Source organism: Hypanus sabinus, chromosome 13 (assembly GCF_030144855.1).
Source record: "Hypanus sabinus isolate sHypSab1 chromosome 13, sHypSab1.hap1, whole genome shotgun sequence".
Lineage (NCBI taxonomy): Eukaryota > Metazoa > Chordata > Chondrichthyes > Myliobatiformes > Dasyatidae > Hypanus > Hypanus sabinus.
Window position 1 is genome coordinate 53,236,974 of NC_082718.1, and position 17,600 is coordinate 53,254,573.

The following is a 17,600-nucleotide window of genomic DNA, read 5'->3' on the forward strand; positions in this document are numbered from 1 at the left end:
ACAGACAATTTAGAACTGTTTTGCTCAGTGTGATTTCAAGCATTTGGGTTTGGAGATGCTGGAAACGGTTAGGAGTACAAATGAAATGATTTCACTGCTTCAACACGTTAGGAACTTTGGAATGTTACAATGAAAGTGGAGATTTGGAGGATATAATCGTCGAAAGCATTGTACAGTATAAGGCATTTGATTATCTGCACTTGGTGTTTGCACTGGTTTTGTTTGTTTAGTTATCAAAAGAACATGGCAGCGTACCCTGGATGAACTCAATAGAGTTTTATGGTACTGTGTTGGTAGTGTTCGAGCTTGTTCTGTATTTCATTTAAATATATAATTTGTTACTCAGATAAAGAGTACTTTGTGATTTTATACATTTTGCCTAACTATTTTCATTAAACTTCCGCTGAGGCAGTTGCTTAATTGTGCCAAAGTGTACTGGTAAAATCCAAAATCCTCTGTATATTGTGAATGTAAAATCTTAAAATTAAACAATGTTAACGTGTAGTGAAAATGTCTTCAATTCCACTCAAACCACCCCCCCATCTGTATTTTTTGAATGTCTGAGTTTGAACCTTGGCATGGATGTGAACTGCCCACTACCACTTGGATATTGAGCTGGATTCTGTGCATTGTTGTTCCCTTTAATACATTTACTATTGCCCACTACACAAGATAGCTCATAATGAAGAAGTGGTGGAAGATGGAGAAAGGGGAAGCAACTGCAGTTGATGATGCTGCTGAAACTGAGGAGAAAATAGTTGCAGAGGAAGGAGAATTCCATAAATGTTGCCATAAGCCTGCTTTGTTAGCTGATACTTCATTCATTGCTCTAGTTTTTCCCCATGTAGCCAGTACCTCAATTTGGCTTTGTTTAAAATTTCTTCTAAAGTAGTGCTGTCCAGAAATTCAGAGGTGCGTGTTCATTGTGGTATTGTGTGCTAGCTACCATTGGTGGGCAGTATCCTCAGCCCTGAAATTTTCTGAGCCAAACTTTGGTCTTAAACTGTTATCCTCTGAGGTTCTCCTTAACCCTCTTCTCATTTAGGGATTTAAATGAACGAGCATGACTTGATGTTGTCAGTAAACGAACCAGCTAGTAGTTGGGGAGCAGTTGATATTCTGCAAGAGGTAATCATCAACACTCCTCTGCTTATTGAAACTGAATGCAACTTGCCTGATATCAAATGACAAAGTAACTGAAGCACATGCAAGACCAACAGAAATCTACATGTCTCTGATTCTGGCTGAACTCTTTCTGTCAATATACACTTTATCACTGTCCCAGCAGGATAAGGTTGTGGGTCCATCTATTCATGTAAGCTTCCAGAATGTATACAAGTGGTTCCATTTTAATATCAGAGAATGTATACAGTATGCAACCTGAAATTCTTGCTCTTCGCAGATATCCACAAAAACAGAAAATCATCCAAAGAATAAATTACAGAAACATTAGAACCCCAGAACTCCTCTCCCTCCACCCATGCACCAGCAGGGGCAAAGCATCAGCCTCAACCATTCCCCCCCCCTCACCCATTCAGCAGGAAGTATCAGCACCCAGCACCCACCAAGCAAGCAATAAATGCCTACAAAGAGAGACCATGATCTGCAGTCACTAAAAGCTTTTGTTTATCCAACAGTTCGACATGCCACAGGTGCGCTGTCTCGCTGTCTTTGTGTGTGTGTCTCTCTCTCCCCTCCTCCTCGTCCTCCTCCTCCTTCTTCTCCCCCCCCCCCCCCCCCCCACCGAATGTGATATTAGGATTGCCTTGATATTAGTTGCTGGAAAACAAAAACAAGATTAGGAACCTACGGTTTGTCATCTCAATCATGATCACTGTCCCTGGAATGCATATGAGCTTGTCATCCTATTGGCTAGGAACCATTTCTGTACTGCTTGTGATGACTTGGATTTCAGAATTCATGTCTGGATTTATTACTTTTATTCAGCAATACAGTGTGAAGGCACTACCAGGCCTTCAAGCTGCTGCAAATGGTTGCGATATAAATATGAAGCTTATAAATGTGAAATGCCGGTGAGTCAAATGATTGAATTGCCAAAGTAATTACAACTTTCATATGAGATGCAACTAAGTGTGTTTGTAGATGCAGTAGTCAGCAAACAAATCCTGAAGTTTGCTACAGAATGCCCGATGTGAACAAAATACTGGATGGAAGTAAGCTAAGAAGTATCGTCTCATACCTATCTTTCATATCGATCTGTTCTTGACATGTTTCCAGCATGTAAAGTAAATCTAGACAAAACTAGATAGTTTACTGAGCCACATTTACATAGAAACCCAATCTGCAAAGTGAGCTGGCATACCAAGTATCTACAGTGCTGGTTATGGCCAGGCCTCTCACCCAAGATATCAATTTAGCAATAAGGAAAAGTTGAAGTTGGACATTTTTTGGAACGTTTTTAAAATTCATATTTGATGCTTTGTTGTTTGTCCCTGGTGTAGTGACGAACTTGCTTTCCATTCCATCAGCAGGGTAACACTGTGGTAAGGCTTATAGTATTACTGCTGCATAACTCCAGCAGCTCAGGTTTAATCCTGACCTCTTGTGCTGTCATTGTAAAGTCTGTAGGCATTCTGCAGTTTCTTCCAGTGCTCTGGTTTTTTCTCACTTCACAATGAGATGTTGTTTATGTTAATTAGCTATTGTTCTATAAAGTCACAATACTGTATGTGCGAATGGCTGAGGTGCAGCAAAATGCATGCAGTGCACATCTTGCACAAACAGTATGACTAATAAGTAATTGTGCAACTTAAGAGTATTCTCTCTTGCGGAGTATTCTTCAGTTCAAAGTGCCTGAACGGCCACTCGTTTATGAAACCAAATCAGTTAACACTGTTCTTTTATTTTTGTACCCAGAAAATAACTGTATAAAGGAAGATGTTTCGAATAGTTCTGGGTGGCAGGGTTGGGATATGCCTCCACTGAAGGAGGTGTAAGGTGCTGCTCCTTCGATCCACTAACCTGCAAGTCACAGGTCCTATGAGCAGCTGGTGCATATCACGTCCTGTTTATGTGACCACTGACGCCAGCCAGACAGCCTCTGAAGAGTATTGATAATGGCTAGGATCATTTGTAAAGACAGTGCCCAGAAGAAGGCAATGGCAAACAAGTTGTATAGAAAATTTTGCCAAGAGCTATAGTGGTCTTGGAGACCATGGTCACTTGTATCATATGTCACTTTAGATAATGGTGTTGAATAATTCACATTTCATAAAACACCTACATGTCAGTCATGTCTGATTATGATGAGAAACTCTTGAATTAAGATCTTGGTGTTTTTTTTTATCAATAACATCAACTGTACTACTGTTATGTTCCCATTCTGTCAAGAATTTAAAAGTGGGTTAGGGGAAAGTTGAATAGCTCAGAACCCAGGTACTGATGTATGAATTTAAGAGCTGAGGATATAAAGAACAGTTTGACTCCAAAAAAGCTGTTTGTCATCTTGAAAGGTTATGTTATGTTCTTTCTCCAGATGTGTCCATTATTATTTTGCAACTTAAAACTCAAAGCTGCTGCTCAGCAAAAATCGAAAACTTAATTTTATTTTGACTTAAAAACTGATGTTGGATGAATTTTGAAGAGAGCATTGTTGGTGCAGATTGCTTTTGTTTGTCACAGTTACTCTTAGTATGCTGAGCAATTGCTTTTGACAAACTTTTTGCATGTGCAAACTCATATCTATTCTGAATGGTTTGGCTAATATTTGATCTGTGGTGTTGTAAACATTACATCTGATAGCAATATAGATTATCAATTGGAATGAGCCTGTGCACAGCCAGTAGTGAGATGACATCTCACCATACACTGCCATTGGTTCTTGTTGAACTTGATGAGCAGGAAATGTTATGCTTTAAATTTTTACTTAATGTCTCCTTCATGTTTTACATTGATGTGCAGTACCTTCTATATTCCTGTAACAGCTATGTTCCTACATTACCAAATTGTGAACTAAAGAAATGACAGAATTATAACTTTTAGCTGCCTGAGGATTTGTTTCAGCCAGAAATCTGTTCAGTTGTCCACAAGAGGGCAACCCACTCCCAATCTTTAATAAACATGTTTCAAAATATTCTCCAGTTACAGTACTTTGCATTCAGTAATATAATTCAAGAGTACATGGAAAAAAATTGAAATGGCATCCTTGGTCTCAGGATATCCAAATCTAAGCTGCAGATACTAGAAGTATAAAATAACAAAAATTTTGGAAATACAATGTGAGGCATTGCCCCTGTTTTTCTTCTATCAGATGTGACGTGACTTGAATATTTCCAGCATTTTCTAGATATCCAACATCTCTGGCAGGTCAAAAGCTGGTATAAATCATGAGATATAAATACTGTGTGTGTGAGAGAGATATGTTGCAAATTAGAACGAGTATATCCAATGCTCTTCCCGCACCCACCGAAGGGCTAGTGGGGGAAAAATAACAAAAAATAAGTCTAGAGGTAACTAAGGCATAGACATGGAATTCTGCAGCAAGTTGCTAAAACAAGAATGGAGTAGAAATGAGAAGTTTAGCTGATTGCATTATATTAAATGGAACTCATATTGGAGTTGAGTGCAACTAAGGCTCTAAAGCCTAGTTTCAGTTTTATTGCTCAGATGATGGACTTTATGATTGGAATTGAAGCAATGGTTTAAAGGAAATTTATACTTGTTTCATGCTGAATATCAGGCAACTGAATAATATTAGATGTGTTGAGCTTCACACAGTTGGTGAAGTTGGGGGAAATGAGAGCAAGAAAGCTGGCAGTTGCCATTTGGACTCTGATGAGGAGAACATTCTTCAACCATCTGTGATGAAATTCTTGAGGCTAGTCATTATTCAGGGAGCTGTCCAGAACAGTCTACTTAATTAGGAAGTTGTATGGCACAGCCAAATGGCTGTACAACCAACATAGGAGCACTGCTACTCCTATTTTGATGCTTCTGTTATGAATTGTTTTCAGCAGTTCAGGTTTGGACCCAATGACTTGTCATGTGGTCCAGGCATATCTGCTCAGTAGCTATACCGCATGGACTTTTGAGCTGAGTTGTGCTGAGGGCTGTATTTGTGTATACTCATTGTGTAACAAATGGTTTTGATGAGGTTTCTGCTCAACAGTGCTGTATTTTGCTGCAGCTCAACTTTTTAGCGAAGTAGTTGGGATTTACCAGTATGCTTGCACCTAATGGACACGGGCAATGTCAGTTGCATTCCATGCATTGCTTAAGTTGAGCCTTTTAATAATTTAAACTCCATTCTCCACACTGGGGAAACCCCAGAAAATAATTGGTCGGTAGAGTCAAAGTACTTGTGTAGGCAGACTGGCTGGCATTGGTGAGGGCACCCCCTTTATACTTAGAAAGGCTACATCTTGAACTTGACACATGTTGGGATTAATTCAGGCTACAGCCAGTAGTGATGACTGTTAAGTGGATTGCATTAGGTAATGGTTAGATCAAGCTGGTGTCAGTGCCCTGATCATTGATGTCACTTGAACATGTTTATGGTATTGTTTAGAGGAACGTATTATTTACAGCCTATGATCGCTTGGAGATAAAATGAAAAATAAATCTCTTGCAGGTGGGTGATTGGTGGTAGAGGAGGAGTTGGATCAGCTTTAAGAAGGTTAAATGGGGAAATGTCTTTTTTTTTTAAAAAAATGAAATTGATACAGGTATCAAGAAGGGATTGTTGCTCCATTTTATTTAGTTAGAGCAGACCAACTGCAGGTAAGTTGATGAATGGATTTTTTGGTAATTGTAGGCTACTTAATTGGTATGTTTTTTAAAATTGTCACTTTTACAGAGATACAGAGCAAAGGCCACGCCAAGCCTTGTATCCAGAAATGATGCTTTCTGTGTGCATCAATTAAAAACTGGTAAGGCTTGACAAGGACATGCAAAAAATTTTTTAGCCTCTTTTCTTGGCCATGACGTCTGTGTGGTTGAACTAGGGCAGGAAATTTGTGATGTTTACTCCAAGGAACATGAAGCATTCACCCTCAAAACAATTTTTGTCGACAGGAGCATGTGCCCCATCCTGAAGTCAATGACTAGCACTATTGTTTTGCTAGCATGAAGGGAATGATTGTTGTCATCACATGGTTACTAAGTTCTATATCTCCTTCCTGTAGTCCATGACATAGTTATTTGAGATGAAGTCTAATATAAGGCACTTGGATTTTGGAGCAATAATTAATCAGTTTTTCACAAGACATTAAATTATTTTATGAAGTGGGACTTCATTTTTCCAAGATGATTTGAACAGACCTTTGAACTTTGCATTCCATTATATGGAATGCAGACTCACTAGACCCACTAATTTGGCTAAAATATAATCTGTAATTACACATGGATATTTGCATTGCCTTTTCCAAATTGATGTATTTCTGTGCCATGATCACATGATATATCTGCCGTATAGTATTGCTTCAGGCCATATACTAGGACAAGAACAATCTCAGATTCTCATTGAGAATTTTACACTTGAATGTTTTCTTTAATAAATAAACTTGGTAATATTGCACATGGAAACCTGGGGATCAAAATGTACTTTATTCGCTGTCAGTAGTGTTTGAGTGCTTTTTGATCTTGTACTTGATCATAGATAATGTTGTATGTATGAATTTGTGTGCAATAAATGTTAGACTTAGTTGTGTTTTATTTCCCAGGACACCATTGTGGCCCACAGTCACCCACACTGGGAACAGCTAAACACCAGTGGTTCAATTGAAATGCATCATCCACAATCAGTACTGTTCGACAGCAGTCTACTGATTGCTGCTTCCAATTATGCAATTCTGAACAAAATTGTGATAATCCATTTTTAGCTTTTTTAAAAATCATTTGTTGTTTGGTTGTTGTATCCGACAATGACAGGAGACCTTTGCAGGAGAGTTTTTAAAGTGGAAAAGTTGTTGCACTGGGACAGTTCCACACTTCAAACTTTGAATTCCAAGTCTAGTGGTATGAGTGATTGTCACAAACTGGGGTCTTGAAAATCATTAATGCATTGGAATTCAAATAATGTTATCTGTATTGCTTGGCGTTTTGTGGGCAAACTCCATAACTGTCATTAAATTGCCTTTGCCTGATTTCAGTCACTAAATGGATACGATAGTGAGCAATACACTCATCATGGATGCTCAGTGTATTAATGTGAGCACTGGGAGATTTAGGAAAGTATTCTTCCTTGGGCATTGTTGGTGTCAAATATTGTAGCCTTGCAAATAGAAATTCACACTACACAGGCTTGATTCATATAAGCACTATTCTCTTGAGATTGTGCTTGAAATGGAGATGTCAGTTGGGTTTGTTTTGGGTTATCTTAATCTTGTGGACCTTTGTTTCATTATGAAATTACATTGGCTGTTTCCCAGACTACTAAATTGTGTTTTTCAGGTAATAGCAAGGAGGAAAGAGGATTCTGGAAAAGTGAAAGTGCTGCTTCACTGGACACCAGAAGACATGTAAGTTATCGAACTATCATATTTTGGATTGAAAATTTGTGTATTTGTATGTATATTTATACTAGTTTAATTAAGACTTCTGTGGAGGGGAGTCATTATATTACTCTAAACACTTTAAGACAAAAGAAAGTGATTCTTTGTGAGAGTACAACTATAAGCTTTAAGGCATAGGGGTTAGAAAGGACAGAGATCTACACTCATGAGTTAGTAATGCAAATAAACACTACACCTACAAGAATGATCTCTGATAGCTATGTTTCCTTTGTAGTAATGGGGTCAAGAATAACACACAAGAATCAGCAAATATTAAGGGGGGACATGTACAGCCATGCATGGTGGTTTATTTTGGTACCAATTATAAAAGTCAAAACAACGCGGTTTTGGGAAATGGATAGTATATAAAAAGTAGAACCTCAAGTGTAGTAATGCTACTTGGCCTTGGACCACCTGGACAACAACAGCAATACCTACTTTAGGCTGTTCTTTATTGATTGCAGCTTGGCATTCAACACAGTCATCTCCTCAGTACTAATCAACAAACCTGAAAACCTAGGTCTCTACCACTACAGCGAGAACTTTGACTTCCTCATCGGGAGATCGCAGTCATTGTTGGTTAGAAATAAAATCTCCTTGTTGACAATTAACAAAAGTGCACCTCGTGCACAGGCTAGATGTTTCTGATGTTGGGGAAGTCCAGAACGAGGGGTCACAGTTTAAGGATAAAGGGGAAGCCTTTTAGGACCGAGATGAGGAAAAACTTCTTCATACAGAGTGGTGAATTTGTGTAATTCTCTGCCACAGGAAACAGTTGAGGCTGGTTCATTGACTATATTTAAGAGGAAGTTAGATATGGCCCTTGTGGCTAAAGGGATCAGGGGGTATGGAGAGAAAGCAGGTACAGGGTTCTGAGTTGGATGATCAGCCATGATCATACTGAATGGTGTTGCAGGCTCAAAGGGCTGAATGTCCTACTCCTGCACCTATTTTCTATGTTTCTATGTGGATGAATGCTCAGCCCATTGCTCTACTCTCTTTAAATTCATGAATGTTGGCTAGGCACAGTTCAAATGCCATTGGTAAATTTGCCAATGACACTAATGTTGGCAGAATCTTGGATGGTGATGTGGAGGCATTCAGGAGGTGAGATAGAACAACTGGTTGAGTGGTGTCGTAACAACAACCTTGCACTATCAGCAAGGCTAAGAAATTGATTGTGATCTTCAAGAAGGGGAAGTCAGGAGAAAATATGCCAGTCCTTACTGAGGACCCTGTAGTGGAAAGAGTGAGCAACTTCAAGTTCCCATGTGTCAGCATCTCGAGCAAACTATCTTGAGCACAACAATATCTAATCACAAAGAAGGCAAACTAGCAACTGTACTTCATTATGAGTTTGAGGAGACATGGTATGTCACCAAAGACCAACAAATTCCTACAGATGTACCATGGAGAGTATGCTGACTGTTTTCATAACCACCTGGTATAGAGGCTCCAGTGCACAGGATCGAAAGAGGCTACAGAGGGTTGTACACTCAGCAAGCTCAATCCAGCACAAGTCTCTCCAGCATTGAGAACATCTTCAAAATGTAATGCCGCAAGAGGATGGCATCCATCCTTGAGGACCCTCAGTATCAGCGCATGCCCTCTTGTTGCTACTATCAAGAAGGAGCTACAGGAACCTGGAGATGCACACTCAATATTTTAAGAACAGCTTCTTCCTCTGCACCATCAGATTTTCAAACAGTCCATGAACACTGCCTCACTAACCCTTATTCCACATTTGTCCCATTTACTTATTACTTCCTATTTTAATTTATACTAATTTTTTTCATGTCTTGCCCTGTACTGCTGCCATAAAACTACAAATTTCACAACCAATGTCAGTGATTTATAAACCAGATTGTGTTTCTGAAATTATTCCTGGTGCTAGGAGTTGGTGCAGATAAGAATGCATCAAGAAGAAATTTTTTTGGATGATGGGACCCATTCTGAGGGAAGCAAAGCATTGTTTGTGATCTCTTGTTGTAAAAAGATCCTCTTTCACTATGTGTATCCGACTTTATGCTATCAATATCTCAGCAGTTAAATAGGAACCTGGCACTAATTTCACATGAAAGGTAAAGTAAATAAATCTATAAAGCAGCAAAAAGGTATTTGGGACAGGGGAAAGAAAGGAAATAAAACTGAAAGAGTTTGGCTCTTTAGTTTGTTTTAATCAAATGCAGTTGGTGAAGAAGGCTTTGGTATGCTTGCATTCACAGGTTTTGGCATAAATATAGAAGATGAGGCATTCTGTTGTAACTTTACAACACATCAGTTAGACATCACATAGTGTTACGTGCATTTCTGGTCACCACTGTAGAAAGAATGTGTTTGTGTTGGCGGGGTATGTACAGAGGAGATTCACCATTGTTTGGATCGGATGATTTTGGTTCTGGGAAGCAGTTGGATCAGCAAGTGTGAAGGAGGCTGACGGGGTGACAAGGTTGAGGTATGTAAAACTGCAGAAGATATTGAATCTTTTTACTGCGGTAGGGGTACGAAAACATGAGGGCATTGGTTTAAAGTGGGAGGAGAGTTCTGCAGGTGATTCATTTATAAAAAAATTAATTAATTTGATTATCTGGATTCTTCTAGCGGAGGATTTACCAGAATTAGATAGTCACAAGTTTTAAGAGACGTTTAGACAGGTACTTAAATTAGCGAAGGATACAGACCTTTTATGGCAAAGAGGGATTAGTGTAGGTGGCAAGAAGGTGGAAATGGTGAGGGATTAAAGGACTTGTTTTTACTGTAAACTGTTACGCACGGGTGTTTCTGGCTGATAGTATCTCAGGTTTTTCCAAGTATAGCTGTAATGGTTAATGAAACTTACAGCTGTGAGGGATGAAACACTAGAATAATCAACATTTTACGCCATTTAAGTTAAAGCCATGAACAATCAAGGAAGCTTGTAGGCAAGTTTCTGAGAAGAGGAAAATACAGGTTTGAGAGGCTAGTGCAGAATTTACAGGAACCCTAGCAGAGGTAATTAAAACATCCTTGGCCACAGATGTTGTGCCAGAGGATTGGAGGATAGCCAATGTTATTCCATTGTTTAAGAGACTCTTGGGAATAAGCCAGGAAATTATAGACCAATGAGCCTGAAGTCAGTGATGGTGAAGCTATTGGAAGGTATTCTAAGGGGCCAAGTATAACTATTTGGATAGACAATGACTGATTAGTCAACATAGCTTTGTTTGTAGTAGATTGTGTCTAACCAATCTGATTTTTAAGAGGAAGTTAGCATGATGGTTGATACAGGAAAATCAGTAAATGTTGTCTACGTGGACTTTAGCAAGGCCTTTGACATGGTCCCGCATGGGTGGGGGGGGGGGGCGGGGGGGCGGGGAGGTGTTGCTCAAGAAGGCTAAGTCGCTGGGCATTCAGAATGGAGTAGTGAATTGGATTAGATAATTGGCTTTGTGGGTGAAGCCAGAGAGTGGTAATAAATTGTTGTGCCTCTGACTGGAGGCCTGTGACAAATGATGTGCCGTAGGGATCAATGTTGGGTCTGCTGTTGTGTGTTATCTATCTATATCATTGATCTGGATGATGTGGTAAACTGGATCAGCATATTTGTGGATGAAATCAAGATTGGGGATGTAGTGGACAGTGAGGAAAACCATTAAAGCTTGTGGGATCTGGGCCAGCTGGAAAAAGGACTGAAAAATAGCAGTTAGAATTTAATGCTGAAAAGTATGAAGTATTGCACTTTGGGAGGACAAACCTTGAATTGCATGGTGAGTGGTAGGATACTGAGCAGTGTGGTAGAACAGAGGGATATGAGAATACAGATCTATAATTCCTTGAAAATTGTGTCACGGGTATATCGGGTTGTAAAGAGAGCTTTTGGCATGTTGACCATAAATCAAAATATTGAAAACAGGATTTGTATTGAAGTTGTGTAAGACGTTGGTGATGCCAAATTTGGAATATTCTGAGCAGTTCTGGTCACCTACCTACGGGAAAGGTATCAATAAGATTGAAAGACTGAAGAGAAAATCTACAAGGATGTTGCGAGGACTTGAGTTATAGGGAAAGGTTGAATAGGTTAGAGGTTTATTCCCTGGAGCATAGGAGAATGAGGGAAGACTTGTTAGAGGTATGCAAAATTACAAAGCATTTTGGCATGGACCAAAAGGGCCGAGATGGCCTGTTTCCGTGCTGTAATTGTTATATGGTGATATAGATGGAGTAAAGGCAAGCAAACTTTTTCCACTGAGGTTGGGTAAGACTAGAACTAGAGGCCATGGGTGAAGGGGGAACATGAGGGGGGATCTACACTCAGGGTGGTGAGTGTGCAATAAGCTGCCTTGGAAATGGTGGGTGCAGGTTGCATTTCATCATTTAAGAAAAATTTGGCTGGGTATGTGGATGGGAGGGTTATGGAGGGCTATGATCTGGGTGCAGGTCAATGGGACTAGGAGCACAATAGTTCAGCACACAGACAGAGTAGCCTGTTTCTATGCTGTAGTGTTCTATGACTAGGTAGTAACAATGTTAATGATCCTAAAATTAACTAAGCAGTTAAAAAAAAAATGTATAGACAGAATAAATTACTCAAGTGCACTAAAACTGTTTCATTTGGCAAGTTGCAAGCTCAGTGAGAAGGGACTGCATTGGGTGCATAGGAACCTGGGCAAGTGGAGAGTGACAGTAGGGGGTAACTTGATGGGATTGTATACAATAAAAGAGCAGATTAAGAGATATAGCATCCTTTTAAAGTAAATACATCACAAGGCCTTGACATGTCAGTTAGAAAGGAAATGGAGACGACTCTGAATAGTGTTTTTCAATCTTCTGATAGAAAAACTGATCGGATTCCATGTTGCTATGTTTTCACCTGAGATTCTATGCCTGATGGTGGATCTAGAATCCATCATCACTTTAAAACGGATGACTGAGTTGTAATGCTAAAACTATAGGCTGAGAAATGGATCAAAATCAGGTTTATTATCACTGTCATATATATGTCGTGAAATTTGTTTTGCTGCAAATAGTAAGATATAAAATTATTAAAAGTTACAAAAGTAAATGCATAGTGCAAAACTGGAATGATCTAAAGCAATGCTTGCCAGCCTTTTTATGCCATGGGCCAATACCATTGAGCAAGGTTGAGAACTGAAAAAGAGTTCAATTTTTGGCTGCAGTGTACACATTGGGATGGTTGACTGCTTCCTGTAGTTCTGCATGAAATTGCTGGCACTTTAGAATACTAAATCAGTTGTTTATTTTTATTTACTGAAACAACTGCAGTATCCTGTGATTGGAAATTTCCTTTAGACAGGCGCTATCTAGGTATCACACACAGAATGCTGGATGAACTCAGCAGGCCAGGCAGCACCTATGGGTGAAAGAAGTATAGTTGGCGTTTTGGTCCGAGACCCTTCAGCAGACTCTTTGTACGTTTTTCTATAGCTGCTGCCTAGCCTGCTAAGTTCCTCCAGCATTTTGTGTGTGTTGCTTGGATTTCCAGTATCTGGTTTGGTATCTGGGTATGCTAAGTTTGTATTAAAATTGCTGTTCCTGATCTGTTTGTCAACACATTGAGTCATAAATAGTACAATTTGTGTCTGAGCTGAGTTTTCATTTGTCATTGAAATTTCCTACTTACACAGCTGTACTTTTCTCCTCTTCCAACACACCACTTGATTTTCAGGCCAAGTTATTGCTATTAGGAATGGATTATAATTTGATCTCCAATCATTTGCCACCCATAAACTTAAGCGTAACAAAAGCTTGCTTTCTGTTCCAACCACATCTTTTGTCAAGGAATATTTAAGTTGAAATGTAAGTTGCAGCTACAAGTATTCTTTGTTTAGTTAAACATTCTAATTGTACAAGATTTTATTCAAACTCCACACAACGCACAGGAAAATAATGGTACTATATAGAAGATTGTTATAAAAGACAAATTTAAAATTTACTTTTCAGAATTTACCCTTCTCAGTTTCAGCATTTTGGTTGCCTCTGTACTGCAGTTGTTGGAAAATTCAGAGTAAAATAGTTTTATTATTTCTAGCTAGTTTATCCCAACACAAGAGTCACAACATATATACATAGTTCCTTGTCTGCTTTTCATATGTTGCTCCCGATGTTACCTGTCATTGAAAAGTGACCTTTCATATTATTTGATTCATTTCAAGATGAGACAACATCACCAATTGTCCTCAATACAACTTCATCTATAAGTTTTACCAGTTTGCATTGAGATTCTACAACCAAAATGTTATGAGCTGGTGATGGTGGGAACTCTATAACCCTGTTCTTTGGTGATCACCTTCCTGCTTACTAATATCTCTGAGCATTGAATTTGAAATTGTGATATAAAAAAAATTGATATGCTCCTTGCTGTAAATCTATGCACTGATTTGCTGTGTTAGTAGCTTTCTGAAAATGCTCAAGATGGGTAGCATCTATGGAGAGGTAAAAGTTTCAAGTCATTGACTTTTCATCAAAACTATAAAGTTTTGCAGATAAGCTTTGAAATGCAGCAAAAGTGGCAAAGGGAGAACAGGATGAAAGAGAAGAACAATGCAGGATAGAATGGAGGGAAGATTAATGTAACAAAAGGATGGTGCAAGACGAAAGGTTGAACAAGTATAGAAACAGGCACAGTGGAAGCAGTGTAAATGGTGATAAAAGGCTTCTCTGAAACTGAACTCAACATAAAAGTGGAAGGTTGCAATGTGTCAGTTGAAAGATGAGGTGCTGTTCAACGAGCTTACATTGTACAAGATCTGCGGGAAGCTGAGGCAAGTGGTCAGCTTGCAAGAGGGACAGAGAATTAGTCATTTCAATTCTCTGTCTCACTCCCATTCTGTCCTTGGACCCCCCCCCCCCCCCCCCCTCCATTTTGCTCGTAAAGTTCAGCATAAGCTCAAGAAACAGCATATTATCTTATTTTCAACACATTACAACCTTACAGATTTGACATTGAGTTCAATTTCAGATTATTTTCCCATTTACCTCTTCTCTAGACTGATGCTTGTTTCTATACATTGCTGTTTTCTTTCGTTTTGTGCTATTTTCCTTGTCATTTAATCTCTCCCTTAAGCTATCCTATCACTAATCTTCTCTACTACCCCTTGCTCTGCATCTCAAATCATGTACATCTGTTTCTCCAGTTTTGGTGAAGGGTCATTGACCTGAAAATTTAACTCTGTTTCTCTCTCCACAGATGCGTTTGACCTGTTGAGTATTTCTGTCATCAGCAGTATTTTGCTTTCGTATTCTTTTTTTCTGAAAGATGCTAACAAACATATTTGGAACATAGAAGATGAATCACTGAATTCTAGGCTCCAGAAGGTAAATAAGTGGATCAACACCACTTTTCTCATCAGTTGCATCGCAGATATTCTCCCAGAGTTTTTCCTTCTGATTTCTTTGTTTGAATAATTGCTAACACTGCCTTTAGTTTGATACTGCTCTAACACATTAATAAAAGAGCATATTGATCTGATTCCCTTAAGGAATTTTCTGGATAAGAGATTACTTTTTTTTAATGCTTCCTTGTGGTGATTTGAAAACCACCTATTTTCCTGATGATCTGCCAGTCCATTGAAAGAAATTAAAGCAAGAACTTCTTGGCAGCATGCATGTATTAAGTGATTGGTTGTGGAAGTAATAATATAACAACTGATAGCAGGAATGAATTTGGTAAATGTGCCAGAGACATTGCTGAATATTGTCATGCACTTCAAGATGATTTTTATATTTAAATGATTTTAAATGACAGCTTTGGGAAGAGAAATTCACATTTTTGACAGGAATGCAGAAATATGTTTTGTTACCCATGTTCAGAAAGTAAAGGGATTTGATACTGCATGTGTTTGAGACTTTTATATAAAGTATTATTGCACATTGTACTGTTCTGCATTTTGAAAAGATTAATAAAGTCATGCATGACTTGGAAAAAGTCTCTGGAGAGAAAACATAAACATCAGGAATTCCAAATACCAAATTGGTAGAAGTAGTGATGCAAGTTAATAAAGCCAAGAAGTATGTATTATTTTAATATTTGAATTCCTTTCCAGTGGTTTAAAACTGGGAAAAAAAAACAATTTATTAAACTGTGAATAGATTGCATTTACAATACGATACTGCAGTCTGACTTTTTTTTAAAGACAGTAGAATGTGCAAAGAAATTCAATTATTTCAGAGCATAGGTTAGAGCAAATGTGAATTGTTAACTGGTACGGAGCTTTTGTAAAATCAAGAAGCATTCAGCCAGAAACACAGCAGGTCAGTTAGCATCTGTGGGAAAATTCTTCAACCCAAAATGTTCAGCTTGCATGCATCCATTGTTTGCTGTTTTCATTTGTGATTTCTAGCATCTGCAGTTCTGTGATCTTATTTGAAAGACTGAGGAGTGAGATACTATGCTAAGGGTAATGTAGATTTTTTATTTTTGCGGTAAAAAGCGACAGTATACCAGAAATATTACACAGACATCCCACCTGTCTCGGAAGTTCCGCGAGTCTCCCGCGTATTGACAACAGCTCCCTGATGCTCGCAAATTATATACAATATCCTGGAAGTTGATTTTTTTTTCTTTGAGAGTGAGAGAGAGAGACAGAGAGTGAGTGACAGACATAGCAAGAGCGTGACAGAGAGAGCATCCTGATTGGTCTCTCCTTGTTATAAGTAGACCTATCAGTTTTCTCTGTGGGCGGGCTTTACAGTCGACCTCTCTCTAGCTTCCGCTGTCTCTCGCTCTCACACACATTGCCCATCAGTTCAGTTTAGTGTCCTGCAGCGCCATGGCAGTGTTCCAGAAAAAACCGTAATTCACCCTAAATTACACTAAAGCATTGTCCTACATGCTGGCTTTCTTTAGGAAAAGGTTTGCTCCACCAATGGTCAGCCTTTATTTCATATTTCGAGTTAAAGAGTGAGAATCAGAAGTCATCTCATATTCAGAAGAGGCTGAAAGACCCCCAAATGAAAATATACACATGCTTTCTCCATAATGTCACAAAATGTTTTGACAAATCCAATTTGATTTTTCAAAACATGGCACCTATCCTCTTCAAGTTGGATCAGAGTGTAGAAGAGCTCCTGCATGACAGAGCAAGCAGATTTATTGAGCCAAAGGTATTGAGATAACAGAACATTCAGGAGATAGATGTGAGCAACCCTGAAATTCACCGCCCAGATGAAGAGCTTTTTATTGGGTACCTGGCAAGGAGGCAGTTGCTAAGCGAGGAAGCACAAGAGATCCCCCCCACCCTTACAAGACAAAGCAGTTCTTCAAAGATGCCTTAACATTCTATGTTAGGAGCTTTCAAAAAATCTTGGAGAAGTTCCCAATGAGAGACCAAATCTTGAAAAATCTGTCAGTGGTCAATACAGAGAGCCAAGATGAGGTGAATCCAGAGCAGATTTTTGACTTTGGCAGAGAGATTTCCAAATGTGATCAAGGCAGATGCAAGAGAACAGCTCCACTTTGGAAGTTCTGGATTATGTCTCAACTAACCTTGAAGGACTGGTGCCAAACTACAAAAGTTTGCTGGTTGTTGAGTTCTAGGGGAGGCTGTCCAAAGTAAAATCTGTGAGCACAGGCCAGTTGAGATTCAAAGAGCTCTGCTGATGAAGCTGCTTTTGATGAAGCTGCCAATTCTAATTGTGATGTAGAAAGGGCATTCAGCATGGTGCGTCACATTAAGACGGAATTGAGAATTCAGCTGTCTCACAAAACACGTGATTCTGATGTCTTGCAAAATTAACAAATACATTTAGTGTATAAATAGTTTCAATATGTGATCAAATAAATTGTTGTGTTCTTTCATAATCAAATGTCCTGTATACATACACCCTTGGAGGTCGACCAGGGTGGGGATATGGGGTTGTGGGTGGCGGGGTGGCAGTGCTGTCTCCCCTGAAATGAGTTTTTGCAGAGTGAGATGTCTGTATTATGTACAAATAAGTTCAGTAAGGAGTTCAAAATATACTTTCCCTTTGATTCTGAACAAAGTTAAGCTTACTGGCTAAGGTGTATTTATGGAAGAGTGAGATATTGCATCAGAGAGTGGGGACAACTATTATTTGACACACTAACTCAAGCCTACTGTTCGGTTGGGC

The 17,600-nt window shown here is 39.0% G+C and overlaps 1 protein-coding gene across 4 annotated transcripts in view; it reads left to right on the top strand.

The window, feature by feature from the left end:
* aebp2 (AE binding protein 2) overlaps window positions 1-17,600 on the top strand; it is a 76,050-nt gene that overhangs the window by 40,786 nt on the left and 17,664 nt on the right. For 3 of the 4 annotated variants that reach the window (XM_059987635.1, XM_059987636.1, XM_059987637.1), the window contains exon 6: window positions 7,411-7,478. In XM_059987635.1, the coding sequence (XP_059843618.1) occupies window positions 7,411-7,478 (68 nt within the window). Of the gene's footprint in view, window positions 1-7,410; window positions 7,479-14,697; window positions 14,826-17,600 lie in introns of all 4 variants that reach the window. The other variant, XR_009515379.1, reaches the window with a different exon arrangement.